Below are 18,314 nucleotides of genomic sequence, written 5' to 3'. Positions count from 1 at the left end.
CGCAGCAAGGACAATGCCTCTAGGATGGGTTTCCCATTTCCAATTGTTTGCTCGCCGACTGGTTTTGATTTAGTGGGATGGCAACAGCTGGTTGCTTGGCTATTTGACACGCCACTGCTGGCAGCCTTCAGTCCGATCTTCGTTCTTTGGCCAAGGAGTTGCTGGTGCAGCTGCAGCTGCCCCTTTCTGTCTCGGATTTTGGGTCAAGAATGCGTGTGGCAGGCACAAGCGAGGGGCACAATGCAGGCGAGTCCCATTAGCCATCGCAACTGGAAATGCTGCGGGTTAGAATCAACCCCAAGCGAGGTCCCAACCCCTACGCACCACCAAACCACGATGAACCACGTGCGTCACGCGCAGTCGCAACCGCTGACACGGCAAAAAAAAACAAATATTAATATTAAAAAAGTTATGATACGGGACGAAAAAACCAGTAATAATATTATTACATAATTTGTATTAAATGTACAATCATACTTGTTTACTTCATAATGAAGATTTATAAATTGTGTTTTCTTTTTAAGGTATTTTATGTGTCATTTTAATCGTGGAAACATTAGGAAGGCTACAATTTCTTTGAGTGCACTTGCAGGAACCTCGAATGGGACTCGATCTCCGGATCCAGACTCCAACCCCGTTCCGATTGAGAGGCCCCGTTACGAATCGAACAATGGCCATTGAGTGCGTTCTGAAAATAAATAAAAACTAGCAGAAAAAGTACTTTGTTAATGCAAATGACAGGAAGTGTGCACTTGAGTGCCAGCATCGTCGTCGTCCCCCAGAGGCTGCAATTAAATAAATACAAAAAAAAGCTAAAACTCTTTCCACAACGACAAGTTTAGCGGAAAAAGTGCGACAAAAAACGCTGCAGCTGCAGATACATTTGTGATTTGTGTTTTTTTTTTACCCCCCTCCGAATAATCACTCGAATTGGATTTGCATTGGCAATAGTAATCTGGATTGAGCACTGTGCGTAGGCAAACTAGTTGTCCAATTGTGGGTCCAGTTCTTAGATGTGGTTCCGATTGCCTTGACACATAGACAAAGTGCGGCGCCAATTTATTTGCATTCCATGATTAGCTATTTTAAAACTCATTGAGTATTCGCAAAAGTGGGCAGAAAGGTTTTTCTACAACACCTTATGGGGATTAAGCTAATAATAACTTTGTAATAACTTTCAACACTTTCTAATCATGTTTTCTTTGTATTCAGAATATACTTAAATGAAGTCAAAGAATACTTATAAGGACTGTAAAGAAGTCTGAACGCAACAATTATTATTATTATGCTGAAGTGAAGATCTGTTGCAACAATATTCCGAACAATTAAACACCACCACGGGGTAGCCTCATCATGGCCAACACCCTGCACAGACTCGTTCAGAAACTCTTTGGAAACTCAGCAGCTGACGGCTTTTATCTGCTGTTCCATCATGGGGTGTACACTGTACACCGCCGTGAGTTCCCGAGAATCATCAAAATTATTGTATAAACATGCAACTAATTGAAAAGTGTGCCGTAATTCATTAGAAGGCCAGATACCATCGAGCGGATCCCTTCTGTGTATCACTATACTCGTACAATGTGTGGCTGACCAACTGTTATTATCCTTCGAAAGGGGAGGAAAAGGATCTCTACCAGTTGCTTAGGGGGCGTTTTTCCTGTGAGGAAGGATACGAGGGTTGCATCACAGATCGCATCCCACCCAACTGTTCCTATTTTCTGTTTGCTAACCCATTTGAACCGAGACGATGCGCCTGCGCAAATTGATTCATTCAAGTAATCCAATTGCCAGCATATGCGAAAAATACACAGAATCGTTTGGCTTAAGTTTCCTACCATCTGCACCAACATCTGGTGATAGATGACACTGTTTTTCCACATTTCCCACGATGTCAACTAGAATACAGCATACAATTGCAATTTCAAACTTTTAAAATTTAACATATAAATCAAAAAGCTACTTTACACTCACTTTATGCATTTTACATGACTTTAGTGCGCATAAGTAATGCAACAAACTCTTCTCCTTATTTACCCATTTCAGCCTCGTTTGCTAGCATTTTTCCCGTACACAGTTTCCAATTAAGAGCGTGCTAATAAAATCCATTGTTCTGCGCGCTCATCCCAAATTGTCGGCCCTTATAGAAGTACCGGTAATTAGTGCTCGACACATTACCCAAATATTCAGGCAGCAGTCGCCAAAGGCAGTTAGCCCGACTAAAATTGCATTATGATTAGCCATTATCTTGTGACATGCAACGTGCAGTTAGATTCGACTTTCGCATGGCATGTTGGAATGCATGTTGGGGGCGGCCTGGCCCAGGTCTAAGCCCAGTTAACAGTTAGTTGTTGCCAGTTGGCAGTTGCCGCCGAGCTGCCAAGTGACTAAGCTACCATCCCACCAACTGCAGACAAATGGCGGCAAAGTTGACAGACATCCAGCGACTTGGCTCGTCATCGTTGTTGCGACATTGCAAGGTCGCCACGGAAACCGCTGCTGCTGCTGCAGCTCCTCAAACTTCCTGCCATTCATGCCCGGTAATTGCCAGCATTGTCAGTGCACTGGGATAAATATACTTAAAGTAATATAAGTATAATAAGCTTTATTGCTGTTTGTTTGATCTGGTTTTGTAGGCAGATGATAGTGCTCAATTTACTTAAATCGCACCTTAAATGACTTTTGCCCTGAAAATAATTCCTTAAAATATTTTGAATTATTCTCAGTGTAGTTATTGCTACTGCTGAAGTTCCTGTTGTACTTGTCATTAAGCAAAATTCCTTTTTGGCGTTTCCCATTGTCGTCGAGCAGTTCGCATATTTTATAATCATCTCAGTGCATCCGCAACTGGTTCACTCTCGCTGCCCCCCGATTTTGGTCCACCCTTTCGCGTCTTTTTGGGCAATTCAATTAACTTTTCGCTCGCTTAGTTAATATGATTACCGTTAATGCCCCCGTTAATGCCCCACTGGATCCACTGCATCTTGGAACCAGAATTTCGCTGAGGCGGCTCCACTGCTTTTGATGATCTCGCTCTCTGTGTTCTTTGTAAATATTTTTATTGATATTTATTGAATTTCGCTGGGGTGCTTGAAACAAGTGCCAATTTGCGGGGAGTTTATTTCGAGACCAAGTTAAGGATGTTAACAGCTCTCCATTAAAAGTTCCAATTCGGTGAGAAAAGTATAAAAAATGTCGTTTAAGCTGGGTTTATCATTAAGGCTCATAATGAATATATATTTCTGGCACTTCTGTGAAAATATTTTCGACGCCTCGCCGTCTGCGAAGATCAAAAGAAAAACACTGTGATGTGCTAGCCAAAAACAAACAACGATTGCAACATTTGTTTAGATGGCAAAATGGAAGAGGGGGGATCAACACTCGCACATCGCTGACTAAACAATGCAAAATTCAGCCAAATGTTTTCTTTCTGTTTCTTTTTTTCCAACTCGCAGTGTTTGAGCACGCGCCAAATGGTTCAGCGAGCTCACTGATGATGATAGCCCCTCAAATCCCCTATATTTCCCCCTAACACTCTGCACTGCGATCCAGACACGCGTGTGTGCCAAATATAGTAGTATATAGTAAATTGTATAGGTCGGGTTACGCGATGGACCAGCTGTTGATATTGGCATTAACTCACTTTAAAGGCCACAGCGAAAAGTAGAGTTTCGTCATGACTGCAACGAAGTTTTTGTGCCCTTAAAAACCATATATTAATAAGCGGAAATCCCTGTTTTCCCTTGGCACGTGTACCCTCACTCATCTGCCACTTTCAGCATCCCCAGACAACTCTCTCAATCCCAACTTGAACCCATCATTACAAAGCCTGATAATCGATTTCATTGATTCGCTAAATTTATGCGAGGCCCCGCGTTTTTTCCTATCATCAAATTTTATGTTTATGCGCGTGTTTATGTCGCGCCTTTTTTGTTTGCCACAATAATGAGGTTTTTAATGGTCGGCCAAATTTGGTAGCGGCTCGAAGGCGAAGGCTTAGGCTTAGGCTCTTTGTTGGCAGCTCGTCAAGCGGCGTCTATTGCTTTATGACCGGGCCAAAACCATTACCAATCTCGTTGGCGACATCGGGAAAAGCACACGACGGCGGAGAAAAGCTCACAGACTCGTAAATCGCTCGCCAAATGGATCGACGTCAGCCAGCAGTTTCCCGTCGTTGTGTGTGTGTGTTTCTCTGTGTTTGCCAGCCACATATGAAAAGCGAATTTTCTCTGGCCGAGCGCAAAAAAAAAAAGTAAAACGTAAACGAAAATGTCGGAAAATTCGATGGCGGGGTGGAGAGTGTGTGTGGTTGGTTGGTTTTTTCTTTGGTCAAGTTTTCCTGCTGCTGACTGCTGGTTGCCTGCTACAAATATCGGAAAATTCCTTTGAGGATTTGCCACAAAGACGGAAAAGCCGCCGCGGCAAACCTTTGATGATTCTCCACACATCTCGCCATCCCTCTCCGACTCGCTGTCTCTTCCCCTGGCATTTTCCGATAGTGTGACAACCCCCTGAAGAAGCCACCCCTCTTCGTTCGTGGCGGTTGAAAATGTGAAAATGTGTTTTATGGCCCGCTCGCTGGCTCTCTTCCTCTCTGTCGCTCTCTTCCGCCGCCGCTTTTCCGCTTTTCTCGAGTGTGTTGGCTGCTGCTGCTGCTGCTGCTGCTTCTTCACGTACTTAATACTATTTGACTTTTTGGGGGAAAAGCATTTCCCGGGGCAAACGTGTGTGTGTGAGTGTGTGTGTGTGTGGCAGAGTGAGAGTGGCAGAGAATGTGGATGTGAGTGCTCCTAAGCGGTTTTCGCAGCTGCCTCCGTTTTTGCTCCTGCTTCTGCTGCTGCTCGATGGCCATTCCTGTTCGCCTGTTACATAATTCGCGTAATTTATTCAATTTTGAGAATTAATTTAATTTTTCTTTTCACACACGTGAATTTTCCGCTATCTGGATGTATCTGAATATATTCTTTCTTCATTCAGTATAAAGGAACACGGTTTTTTAAGTGGGTTATTTTATTTAAGGCATAAGGATACTATTATTAAGTGCGCAACTGATCAATTAACTTAATTTTGAAAGGAGGATCATTTAATTAACCCACAAATACTTTCAGAAAAGATTAAACTTTTTAGTTTGCACAGCTTAAAAATTTATAATTTATTTAACTTTCCAGAATAAAACTGTTTCACAGTATAAAATATAAACATCTATACATGCTTCAATATAAATTTAAATAAATGTATATTACAATAATTTATTCAAATTTATTTTATTAATGTTAAGTGACTGTAAAAATTTTAAGTTTTTGCGGCGGCGAAAGTGATAACGCTAAATTAATAAAGTTAATAAAGCTTCAAGAAAATAGTTTTTAATATTTCCATATATCCCTATGCCTGCTCAATAAAAATGCTTAAAAATGAATTTGATTTGTTAATTTAATTTACATTTTATTTAAATTTAATAAAATTTAACTCGTTGCGCCTAAGCATATGCTACATATTTCGTTGCCTTCTTTTTATTGGTTCATGAGCCGAAATCGCTCTTACCTTTTGAATTCGCTCCTACATTTAAGTTCGCTAGAACGTTAAGGAATATGTAGAATGTATGTAAAATAATAAACATTCGAAATTCTAAGCATAGACACAAGCCTTTTCGAAACAAATTCGAACGCAGCTCAGCGAATTCTAAAGAAATACGAAAGTTCTTTGCATACTTTTCGGATGTTGGTTTATAGCGCCATCTATCGACTGGGCCTCATTTAAATTTGCTATTAAAATACGACAATTATATTTATAATTTTCTTCTTAAGGTATCGATGATGTTTTGGGTTCTTTATTAAAAATACTCTACCGGATTTTGACAGTAATTATTATGGATTTTGTGTACAGTAATGGCCATTCTTTAACGGTAATGTACAGGGTAACATGGGCTACGAACTACCGAAATATACAACACACCATACTCAACAGATATTTGCAAGAGCGTTTTCAACAGATTGCTTACTAAATAATTACAATGCTTACAATGTCCTTTTGCAAGGAGCCATGAATATGTTGCCACCGATTTCTGCAGTTAAACTTGGTTTGTGTATCACTCCACTGTGTTTTAGATCCAAAGCTAATGCTAAAGAATATTTTGGTAGGAGAGTGTGCGGCTTAAATGAAAATTGCATTTATTTTGGCATGACAAATGTAGACGTATAAAATTAAACTAAACATGTACTAAATTAAAATGTAATAATCACAAATACGCGCAGCTAACACAAATCCGATTGCATCCCACCGTAAAAATAGTAATTGCTTTATATCACCAGTTGGCCAGGTTCCCTTCTCCGCCTTGTTGGTTCTACCTTTCCCGTCCGGGATCTGGATCTTTCCCAGCCCGGACTGCACCGCTTTCTATCACAAGGGAATGATTTCTGTTTCCTCCGCTTTCGTTTCCGTTTCCGCTTTCCACACTCGCCCCAACTTCCGTTTGCTTGCACGCTGCGTCCTTTCCGGGTTCCAAAATCGATTGTCAAAAGAAGAGTATAGAAAGGTGGTGTTTGTTTTTGGGGAGTACAACTGAGGGACGGAGTGAAGAACGTTGGGAGAAGTCGTGTCCTTAACTCTGCACCGATTCGGTTTCCGCTCTAGAGGATCTTGTCTACAATTTGTTATGTTTTCAACCTACTTAAGTTCAGACTCTTTTCTGCTTGGTCACAAGAATTATACCTCGATTGAAGTGTGTGTTGAAGTGGGGCTCTACGTGGGTACTCCTAGTTAATATCTATTCATAGTTCTATGTAAATTCCATTTCGTATTTTGTGGTATGCAGAACAGCTACTGTACGGGTGTATATATATATATATATATCCATGGGTATATATTTAGAATCCTCTTCTGGATACCGATGCGTTGCGTGTGTGTGTCTGTCTGTCTGTATAAACGTACAAAGCGCGACGGGAGAGGTTTCAGCTAGCTACAATCCTGCCTTCCTGGGATCCCAACCGCCACTCGCACTAGGCCCCAAACCCCATTCTATGTACAGGTGATCGATCTCTAACGTATGGTAATAATGATAAGCCTAGACTATGAACAAATCCCACGGGCTGTCCGCTTAGCGGATCATGTGCAGTTTCCATCGCAGCACGAAGTAGGCGATGATGCGCAGGGCAAAGAAGATGCCGATCAGGGCAACGGCGTCCACCCAGAACAGAGCGTTGTCCATGGACATCTCCTCCAGAAACTTCTTGGGCACTCGGTAGTGGCAGTACATTTGATTGCACTGCATCTTGGCCCGATCCATTCCATAGATGGCTACCATGGCTCCTGATTAATACAGATTTATGTAAGTTAAGAAATATGGTCAAGGTAGACAGATTCGAACTCACCTTCGAAGCCATAGCGCACGTAACTGACGTAGGTGACCCACTGCAGGTAGCCGGGAATGGTGTCAAAGTTCACAAAGAACCCGGAGAACAGTATCGTGGGTATGGTGGTCACGGGGCCGAGGAACACGCCCGTCTCGATGTTCATCCCCGCCCCGATCAGCAGGCCCAGCGACTGGGCCACCAGTGAGTTGAGCACGCAGATCAGCACGAACATCGAGACCCGCTCCAATTCCATGGGCTGTGAGGTTAAGTAGTACACCACCAGGACATAGACGCTGGAGAAGACAATCTGCAAGATAGCATATAGAATTAGATAATTCCTCGATTGAATGTGAGTTTAAAATGAATCACCTGAAAGGGCATGTCCGCTATGGTCTTGGCGAAGTAGAAGGCCTTCAGGGAGTACCAGTAGTTGAGATGCTCCCGCACGAACACTGACATTTCGGTGGGAACTGCGAATTAAAGATTCCAGATTATTTTTGGCTGCCAAAACCCCGAAATCGATCAACTCACAGGTCAGAATGGTGGGCATCATGGCCGTGAAGGTGGTGAACAGTGAGACGAAGAAGATGCATCCCGCGTTGCTCATGATCTTGCTGGCCTCGTTGCCCACATCGTAGTAGATCATGCCGATGATGGCACCAACGATCACGTGGGAGAAGAGTCGCATGTGGGTCAGCATCTTGTCGCGCAGGATGGTGCGGAATGAGCGCTTGAGCAGGATCCAGAACTGCGTCCAGCCGCTGGTGGGGAAGCCCGTCTTGTTGGGCAGTGTGACCACGCTCTCGTGCGAGTCCAGCAGCGAGGTCATGCAGCCCACCACGGCACTTGGTCCTGCCGATCCCGAGCCACCCAACGCATTTTGGGTGCCCTTCGAGGAGCTGAAGCTGCAACTGTCGTCCACGGCATTGGTCGGCATGATGACCACGCTGCAGTCGGAGTTCTGCGACTGCTGCGTCTCCAGCTTCGGTGGTTTCAGCTCCGCAGGATCCTCGACGGGTAAGGACGACTCCAGCTGCCTGTCCTCCAGCGGCGGCTTCTCGTCCTCCAGCGTCAAGATGGCCATGGCGTTCTCCGCTCCGCTGCCACTGCCCTTGATAATGTCATTGTGGCAGCCCTTCTCGGCCAGCGTTCGTACATAATCCTTGTGCGCATACTTCTTGCAAGCCCCGCTCTTGACCGCATCCACCAGCTTGGGCACAGCATCGCCGTACTCGCCGGACGCCACCTCCAGGACGTAGTCAGCGGGATTGTGATATGAGGGGCATTCGTAGCCCAGTGATGATAGGTACGGCACCAGACCCTTCACTCGGCCCTCGTAAACGCACTGGCCCTGGGCCAGCAGATACAGATGGTCGAACTTCTCGAAGAGTCGCGCCGACGGCTGATGGATGGTACACACAATGGTGCGGCCTCCCCTGGCCAGCGATCTCAGCAGCGATATGAGCTGGAAGCAGGTGGAGCTGTCCAGGCCGGAGGTGGGCTCGTCGAAGAACATCACGGGTGGATTGTTGACCAGTTCGAGGGCAATGGACAGTCGCTTCCTCTGGCCACCGGACAGATTGCAGGTCAGCGTGTTCACCGACTCCTTCAGGCCGATCGTCTCGAGGATCTCCTCGACCACCACCACCTTGGCGTAGCTGATCATGTTCTTGCCCAGCTTCAGATTGGCGGCCACCATCATGGCCTCGCGCACAGTCAGATTGGCGATCAGCACGTCGTCCTGCATGATGTAGCAGGAGAGCTTGCGGAAGCGCCGCAGATTGCGCTCCTTGCTGTTGATCAGTACTGAGCCGCTCAGCTGGGAGGTTCTGTAAAGTAAAGATAAAGTTTTATCATCAGTCTAAAGTCATTTGACATGGGCACTACGATATGAACTATCATTATCTCTCTTTAAAGCAGTCATCTGTCTTAAAGAAGCTCGCAGTCTTGATGTTCATTTATGTGTGCCCATGTCAAAGTGAAACCAATAAAAGGTTCATGGCTGACTCACTTGTAGCCCGCCAGGATGTTCATCAGCGTGCTCTTTCCGGCTCCCGAGGGTCCCATGATGGCTGTGATCTCCCCATTCCGGAACTTGCCCGACACGCTCTTCAGGATGGTCTTGCATCCGCGCCGATGGCTGTCGGTCACCGAGTAGGATATATCACAGAACTCGATGTCCACCGGCGGCCGTTGCGGCAGATGCGACAGGGCGATGGTGCCCTTCTTCTGGCCATTCGGACTGCCGCCGCTGTTGTTGGCCACCTTGGGGGCCAAGGCATGGTTGTTGCCGCCCAAGCTGCCATTGCACAGGTTGTTCTGTGACCTGAAAGGAAGCAGAGATGAGATTTGCTTAGTTGCGAGCTAGTTGATTGGTATCTCCGGTGCATTGTGGTGATTCCTACTTGGGCCTTCTTTTCAGGGCACTGACACAGCAGCCGTTCTTGGTCAGCTTGGTCTGCACCAAGGACATGGAGCGCCGGTGTCCTGCATCGCGCAGCATTTCCGCATAGGCCGCGGCATAGGCGGCGGACCTCCGGCGACCGACATCCTCCTGGGACTGCGATTGCGAGGCAGCGCTCTCGAAACTGGAGTTCTGAATGCCCCCACTTTCCGCGCTGACGCACCGGCTCAGCGTCAGCTCCATAATTACACTCCAACTCCCAGCACAACACTTGTCAGCGGCTCATGATGCCGCCCCCAAAGCGACCTAAATCGTCAATCAATGGATCAATCAGCAGCGTCAGTCATTTAGATTTGCTCATTGTGTCACAGCCGTCATCCGCCGCCACCCATTCACCCATCCATCCCACGTTGGCGAGACCAAAGTTCACTCTGCTGCTGTTTCATTCATGAAACGCCAGTCATACCTTGGGCCAAAGTGCCGAGTGCGTTTTCATTAGTGATTGGCTCGCATGCCGTCGACCGACTTCGACATCGATTGATAAGTCCGCCGACGCCGCCGATGCAGCGGGCCAATGCCAATTAACATTATATCTTCTTGGGTGCAAATTAGTTGAGCTTGTTGGCCAGAATTGATTGATTGGGAAGCCCCAGTAATAAGTAGCCGCTTGTGGTGTGCAGCACGCGGGGATTAGAGGTCAGTGTATCTAGCTGAACTGCTTATCACTGGCGTGCTGAGCACTCGGGGAAACCTAACAATGTAAGGCGCAACAGTGAAGCCTGCAATGAAGGACTGAATGACCAGCAGAAGTCCTATAAAGCACTCACTGCATTTACAGATAAAGCTGCATGTCAATTCATAAACAAGTACTACATCACAGCGTCTCCTTTGTTTCCACGCTATAGGTAGTAGTTTCGTTTAGCAACTTGGCACACGCAGCATAGACTCCATTTGCTGGAGTCCGCTGCAATATAATTTCTATAATTCGGACCTGCAACTCGAGGCGGTCGCAAATGGCAAGCCATTAAATCGAAATTGGGGGCTAGGCGGCGGGGGGAAAGTCAGCTGTTGGCGGTGGGCCATGCTAAGTGAATTCAGATACAGATACAGATACATATGCAGATACAGATACAATTGCGCGACTAGTACCAACACACTGCGATAAACAACTGCTGCCTTGCTTTGCTTTTGCTTTGCTTTGGCTGTGCTTTTGCTTTTGAATTGCTTTGCTTTGGCCTCTTTCAGCTACAGCTGCGATAAACATGACTCTCAGTATCGGGCAGTGTTGGTGTTGGTGGGCATATTGATGGTATTGCGAATCATTTCATTTCCCGCGAATATCTCGGTGCACGAGCACCCAGAGCGAGTACATTTCAAGTGCGCATGCACCCGGAGTGCAATGCTAACGAACCAACCTGAACCCAACTCAACTCAACTCAACGAAGACTCGACGAAGTCCGAAGCACTTTGTCTTGCGAAATGCACTCTTGATGGCAGGGATATGATGTTGTATGTAGGCATATAAGTACTATATATATTTAGAGAGAGAGAGGGGGACTAGAATAACAATTGTGCGCAACTCCAGGCCAGTTGTCTTCGCGATTCGGGCACTCAATTGGATTCAAATGGAGTCGGTCACGCAATCCCTTCCGGGTTCTTTGATTGCTTATCAATCTTAATGCGTGGTAATTGTTGCCAGGTTCGAAGGCATCGATGGCGGCCCTACTTAATTGATTGATAGCCAGTCATAAAGCAGCAGCTGCTACTGCTGCCGCTGGTAACTCAATCACTTGATATCTGCCGGCTACTACTGCACACTTTAGTTCCAGTTCTAGTTCTAGTTTCTACATTTACTAATTTTGTGAACCTTGGGGCCGCGGGGCCAGCTACATTACATTGTGTTCGCACTGATTAGGCACAACCGGAAATATCAGCTGGCGTTAGATCATCCCCGCTTAACGACAATTAAGCGATTTATAAATGTCTGGAACGGCAGGGGGGAGGGGCGGTGAGTCCACTGCGATTAATAAAAGTATTAATAAGAGCAAGTGTGCCAACGATGGTATCTTGGACAGCAGGAGTGGCGCCTTTGCGAAAAGTGCCAATTAAAGCTGATAAATTCCTACGTATTCATGAGGCATTTCTATATATGTTTAGAGAAAAACCAGTCCAAGATCCTTTACGAGCTCTCAAGGAGAACTCAATTAAACGTGCGTCTATAGCGATTGCCAGGGAAACGTCATAAGTTTTGAGTTATAGCAACGAAAATATGATTAAGCTAGCATTTTTGGAGCAATAAAAATAAACATTTTATGGTCACTTAGACCCGAACTTTGCTAGCAATTATATGGCGTTAACATTGCTGTACAAGTTAATCACAATTTTGTGGAAAATGAAATTACTCAGCACTTGCCATGGACCCATCCATGTATATCTATGCCTCCAAACAACACGTGGTCTCAAAGTCGGAGTCAGTGGAATTATTCAAGCTATGTATATGCATGGGAACAATCATGTGGCTTTAGTTCCCGGACCATTTACGTTATTAGGGAAACGCGGCAAGGCCAATCAAATATGCAAACGGACATGTGGGCGGGCAATGGACGTGGGGGCGGACATTTGGCGAGCGTGGGAGAAGGTCCTGTGGCAGGACCTGCGGGGAGAAGGTCAACCTGCCTCGAGGGTGTGTGTGTTGGCTGGCTGACTTTTGCGGTCGTCCGCGCGGCTCAAGGGTGCACAGGTTGTCAAACGAAAAGCGGGGAAAAACTTTGGGGACGGCGTGGCGCCTCCAAGTCTAACACTGCAAGTCCGGACTTTTATCGTTGCTGAGTTTGCTGTGTTTGCGGCAACTTCACATTACATAACCGGCCGGCGTACACGTCGCGTACTCTTGTTCACTTGCCAAAAAGTCACATTAAAAAATAAAGGAGGATATCACACGTAAAAAGGCAGCCACGTGGTGGTTCAATAGCGGGTGGCAATTGGCTGTTGAAGCCGTTTTTCTAATAAGCACATAAATATTTGAGGCCGAAAACCAAAACTGACGGAGTGCCGCACACAGACGCGACGTTGCCGCAGGACTAAAAGGCTGAAAAGCCGAGCGGAGTCCAACTGCTGACTGCGGCACGACGTTGGACAGCTTGGCGGCTTGTTCGATTTTTCCAGGCATGCGGCGCCGCGAGGTCCTTCTGCTGCCTGCTGTCCTGCTGCCCCACGAAAGAGTACATCGACTGAACTGGCAACTATAAATAGTTTCTAGTTTTACTTTCTTATATTATTAAAATAAACTTGGCACGAATACGTGAAAGCTTTCAAAAATCAGAAACTGTCTTCATTTATATATATAGATGTTGGGAAAGCTTAAAAACACTTTGAAAGCTGCAGGAATTTTGCTTTCTCTTTCACTAAGTATCTGTTGTACCAAAAATATGATGATGGTCCTCAAAACTATGAACATTTTGGGCATTTTGGATGTTGATAAGATAGAAAGCCCAAGGCGAGGGAAGCGCACATTCGGTGCTGCCCTAAGGACCCGCAGGACCTCCTTTGTCTGCCCGCCTTGTATTGTTTTGCTTGGTCTTATGGCTTTTACGGCTCTTTGCCTTTTGGCGGCGTTTCATTCACTGTTACTTGTTTTTTTCCTCCGGCTTCCCCCCTCCGCACATATGTGCGTTTGCTTGTGGCCTATTATTTATGGCAGTGCCGACAGTGGGGGCGGGGGAGAAGGGGGTGTAGGGGGGACCGGGTCGAAAGGACACGTAGGATAGGTTGGCATTTAAGGCGCTCTTTATGGCTGCCTTCCTGTTGGCCTCCACCCCCATCGAATCCTTGGACCTGGGACGCCGCCAAGCAACCTGATTGCTGGAATTGTGCAGCATTCGCAGAGGCTGTCCTTAAAAAGGACACCGGCCCATCTGCCCACTTGTTTAATTACGTTTGGCGTACCTGCACTGATTGGTTCCAATGCCAATAGATTTTCCATTTGCATTTTAATTAAATTGGTTAGGAAAAAAAGAGTCCTAGGCTGATGGGGCAGACAGTGTGCCAGTATTTCAATTCTAATGCAACTTAAGACGCAGGGTTTTTAGTTCCTGAGCGGCAGCTTTAGAATTTCTTTACAACTCTGCATAATTTATGAGGAGGCGTGGCTGGCACCATTTCCCTGCTGACACGCGATTTGTGAGACGGAGTCGAGCCATCGATTTTCCAGGCATTTGCTGCTGCTTCTACTTCCACTTCTTCTCCTCCTCTTCGTCCTCTTCCGGCACACCTCTAATGTCCTGGCAGGTGGCATGTTCGGAGCGGAAGGAAGATATGAACATTACAGATGCGTGCTAATTTTGACTCGACGGTCTTATTAATAGCTCCCTCTCCAAAATCCCACTTCCTCTCTGATTTTTATAATGGTTTTATGCGGTTAGGTGTTAGGTTAAAAATAGAAGTGTCAGCTCAGTGGAAAAATGACTTGTGACAGCGTGATTAGTTGCCTGATACTCGCACCATGGCGCCTCTCCCACCCACCCACTTAGCCACTTGCCCACAGGAAAGCCAGTGTCCTTGGAGCTCGCAGGAGCGGAAATTGCAGTGTGGCCGCTGCAACGAATGCAATACAATACCCAGCTGTTCAGGGTCAGTCCACTACCGCCCACATAATCCCCGCAGCTGGAGTGACAGGTTCCTGGGTAACCCGAAACCAACTCCCATTCGCGCCTAATCCCGGCTAATGCAATTATCTATAGGTACATTTGATGACTTGTAATGGGAAATGTGTGTTACATCATTGCAAGTTTACAAGTTTAAGTTTGACAACTCACCCGTGGTTGTTCTGCTTCAGGTCGTTGGTCAGCTTCAGTTGGCTGAGCAGTGGCACTGGCTCCTGCCTGCAATTGGGAGTCGCATTCGTATTTGGATTAGGATTTGGATTGGTTTTCTCGCTGGCCGTGGAGAGCGTGGATAGGGACATGTTGCCGCTTGTGTAGAGCACGGCATTGGGCGCCGTGGTGGCCGCCGAATCGGAGACTTTGTTGGGACTCTTGGCCGCCGGCAGGATGACGGCGTGGGAGGAGGAGCACTTGTCCACCAGCGGCACACTGGAGGCCTGCAGTTCGTTCATGGCGCTTGTTTGTGTGTGGCTTGCTTTGAGAATGCGTTCTAGTTACTGCTGCAATCGCTATTGGCATATGGCATCAGCATTTGGCTCAATTGATTTATGCTTTACAAATAGTTTTGTGATACGTATTTGCGGATCTCGTATGCGGCTATTTAATTGTTTAATTGAATACACTGGGGATTGGCATCTGCATTGGAAGTACACGTTTAATCCTGTAGGCTGTAACACTCAGCTTTCAGCTCTGCAACGAAAGGGAAATGGGAAAAGCGATGCAAATCGAGCATAATTTAAATGGAGGTGTTGCCTCTATCGATTTGACAAGCTCACACACAGTCATATGCGTACATCAAGCACTCTTAAACACTCGGCATATTACATCACATGCCAGGAAGTGCCACCCACCACCACCACACCCCTCCCCAGTTCTAAAGGTCTTCGGCTCAATAGTTGCTCAATGGCAGCAAGCAGCATGAATTTCTAATTACTGAACAATGCCCAGAGACCCAGGCACAGATACAGCTACATATACGGATACAGATACAGACACAGATACAGATACAGATACAAATACAGACAAAGAGCCAGTTGAGAAACGACGACACCGTGAAGAACAACCGATAAACGCTGAATTCAATGCCAGACACTCGAGGGCTCAGGGCATGGGCTTCACAAACAGCTGTAACACTGACCAGTGCACCAGCACCGGATTCTAGTCTAAGATATAGTAGTTCCCAGAGCTCATAGCGCTTTAATAGCGCTCCCAAAGTCCACTGCATCGGGAGTTGGGAGCTGGGTGTGCCTGCACTGGGAACCCATTTTGCAGGTGGCCGTCTGATAAGATTTCACACTTGTGCCGTTTGGCGATGAGAATTCCGACTTACTCCTACACTGGGGTGAAATGTTATCAGCCGAATCAGCTATAAAAGTCTTTATGGGGAAAGTCTGGAATTCTCCACAAGATTTCAAAACCACTGAATAGATTCAGGATCCATTTACACCTTTATCTATATTTTAAGTGGGTATATAAATGGAATAAGTTACAAGTTTGTTGCTAAGCAAATACTTTCAAAACTTTGTTTATTTATCAACAATTTATTTATTTATCAACAAAAATTTCTGGGGAAAATACCTGTACTGTCTATTATATCCAAAATATCAGCTCATCACAAATAAACTTCTACTTCTTTGTTGCCAAGCCAATTTTAAAATGTTTTTTGTAATGGGAAATAGTTTCCCCACTTTTATAAATTGAGCATGTAAACAAATTGAGAGGATGTTTGGTTTTAAAAACTGATATGTAGTTCATTTTTGGAGCATGATAAATGCGCTTTGTGGTCTCTGCTCAGCCTATGGCAATCACTTAGTACGAGGATGGTGGGTTTCTCTCAGTGTACACGAGTTTTTATTACAGATTTGTTTGCAGTTCGATTCGCGATTAGATGGGCGAACCGATAGGCTTCCTGCTACTGGGCGCGGGCTTCCTTCTCGCGAATCGCCTTCATCGAAGATGTAAGGCGCGTAATCGCACACACTGCGAACTACGGGTATACCCGTAGTTATATGGCTTATCCGTGCGCCTCGAGTTGACTTCACTGGACAGCCAGCTGTTTGACGGCCATCGACTCGTTATCTGCTGTTGGCCTGGAACACCGGCACTCGAAACTGGCCACGCACAGTTGCGGATTTGCTAATCTGCGAATCAGGCCGCCGGACGATAGGGAGTTTTGAGTTTGGGGGTTCTGGGAACTGGGTAATGTTCTCGCAGATTTCGTGGGTGGATGACCCGAGATGAGGTCCTACCCTAACCGTAATCGAAGTAGGTCAGTCTGTACACCCCCTCGCGCGGCACTGACCCCCGAAAAATGTGCTGGCTCGATCTGGTTTTAGGTTTTTTTCTTTCTTCTTTTCGGGTGGCGTGAGCGGCTGAAGACTTGAACCTGCTCAGATGTGTCATCTGCTATTAACAAATGGCGTGGGGCATAAACATTTGAAAACAACAGCCAGCGCCGGGAGCATTTCGCAAATAATTGCTCCTGCAGAGAGAGCGCAGGCGCTCTATTGAGATACAAACGGCAGGAAAACATTAAAGATACATATGGGTCCTACACTAGAGGGCAAGGGGGGGTGGCATGTAACTCCGGCTGCGAAGTTTATTATGGTGGTGGGTTCACAACTGCGACTGCAGATTGCAGAAAGGCCGAGGAAAAAAGACGCAATTACTCCACTCCCGTGCTCACCTTTGGATTTCTATTAAGTTGGGGCCTATTTCCGAGAAGAGCAAAACGTAAATGGCATAAAACGTGTTTTTGGTTTATTAGCATTATATATTTGTTTGGTTTTTTTGGCCACTGCCAAAAGAGACCGACCGTATTCACTGTACCGCTCCCGCGCACATTAGATACTTTTCGGAGCGCTTTCAAATGCTGAGACTGCGAGATACTCGTACTCGTGCTCGTGCATTGCCTTCTTTGTTGTACTCGGTGTTATGGTCGCGGTAGCCAGCCAACAAACAAACAAACAACGCCAGCTATTTAAATGCGCCACAATTCGACGTTTCTACGGATCTACTACAGCACCGAAATACCATTACCAGATGGTAAGCGAAGCACTCCAGGAATACGCCAAAAGTGTATCTTGTGCCCAGGCGAAACGTGTTTCTTTACTCAACGCGATCCGATCCGTTCTGTTCTGTTCCGATTGGACTCGATTCGACTCGACTCGATTCCTGCCCCAAAGAATCCCGCTCGACCGCAGGAGGCAACAACATTCAGGCAGCGCGAACGACGAAGAACTGAACGCAAACTGAAACTGAAACTGCGGCGGCTGCTAAGCTACCAGCAACGAGCTACCAGCTGCCAGCTGAGAGCGCCTTCGCTCGCGAGTATCCGTTCTGGCATGCTGGCACTTTGGTACCCGTAGCTGTATCTGTATCTGTACCTGTATCTGTATCTGTGTGAGCCAGCGCAGCCATCCGGATAGTGTCAGTGCTGGCTGGCTGCTTGTGTACCTCAAGTAGTACATCTACATGCAGATACTTGCAAAGATACAAAATTTATCTACCGCTGTATTTGGTTCGTATATGGGTTCTACGATTTGGTAGTTATAGCATTTATAGCTGCAGATATAAGATACTTTTGTATCTGACGCTATGCTTTACCAGATACACGTAGTATCTACTTGCTTCAAACCAGATACACGTAGAATCTACTTCCTTTAAGCCAGATACACGTAGTACCTACTTGCTTCAAACCAGATACACGTAGAATCTACTTCCTTTAAGCCAGATACACGTAGTACCTACTTCCTTTAAACCAGATACACGTAGTATCTACTTCCTTTAAACCAGATACACGTAGTATCTACTTCCTATAAAGAAGATTCTTTGAATGAGAAAATAGGTACAGGTACGAAGCGAGTGTACCCTTCCCATCACTCGGCTACTACGGCTGTT

The 18,314-nt window shown here is 46.1% G+C and overlaps 1 protein-coding gene across 2 annotated transcripts; it reads right to left on the bottom strand.

Annotated features, from left to right (window-relative positions):
- Positions 1 to 5,878: 5,878 nt before the first annotated feature.
- On the bottom strand, positions 5,879 to 17,650 carry LOC122620621 (ATP-binding cassette sub-family G member 1). Of its 2 annotated transcripts, XM_043798185.1 has the most exons (7): positions 17,101 to 17,650; positions 14,568 to 15,104; positions 9,361 to 9,675; positions 7,881 to 9,178; positions 7,719 to 7,819; positions 7,368 to 7,656; positions 5,881 to 7,305 (listed from the first exon to the last, which is right to left on the bottom strand). In XM_043798185.1, the coding sequence occupies exons 2-7, from the start codon at positions 14,864 to 14,866 to the stop codon at positions 7,094 to 7,096; spliced, it is 2,514 nt and encodes an 837-aa protein (XP_043654120.1). In that variant the 5' UTR covers positions 14,867 to 15,104; positions 17,101 to 17,650; the 3' UTR covers positions 5,881 to 7,093. The 2 variants fall into 2 exon arrangements, with proteins under 2 accessions (XP_043654129.1, XP_043654120.1); XM_043798194.1 differs by lacking the exons at positions 14,568 to 15,104; positions 17,101 to 17,650 and adding an exon at positions 9,755 to 10,114 and having other exon boundaries at positions 5,879 to 7,305.
- Between the last annotated feature and the right edge of the window lie 664 nt (positions 17,651 to 18,314).

Source organism: Drosophila teissieri, chromosome 2L, assembly GCF_016746235.2.
Source record: "Drosophila teissieri strain GT53w chromosome 2L, Prin_Dtei_1.1, whole genome shotgun sequence".
Classification (NCBI taxonomy): domain Eukaryota; kingdom Metazoa; phylum Arthropoda; class Insecta; order Diptera; family Drosophilidae; genus Drosophila; species Drosophila teissieri.
The sequence above is the reverse complement of the archived record's forward strand: the minus strand, read 5'-3'. Positions and strand labels throughout refer to the sequence as shown.

What these genes read in the sequence shown, in the direction of transcription:
- LOC122620621 (XM_043798185.1), bottom strand. Translation starts at nt 14,866, where the DNA reads ATGAACGAACTGCAGGCCTCCAGTGTGCCGCTGGTGGACAAGTGCTCC. An exon ending in CTGAAGCAGAACAACCACGG is followed by an intron (nt 9,676 to 14,567) that starts GTGAGTTGTCAA and finishes GCTTCCTTTCAG; the next exon opens with GTCACAGAACAACCTGTGCA. An exon ending in TAGCGGACATGCCCTTTCAG is followed by an intron (nt 7,657 to 7,718) that starts GTGATTCATTTT and finishes GCTATCTTGCAG; the next exon opens with ATTGTCTTCTCCAGCGTCTA.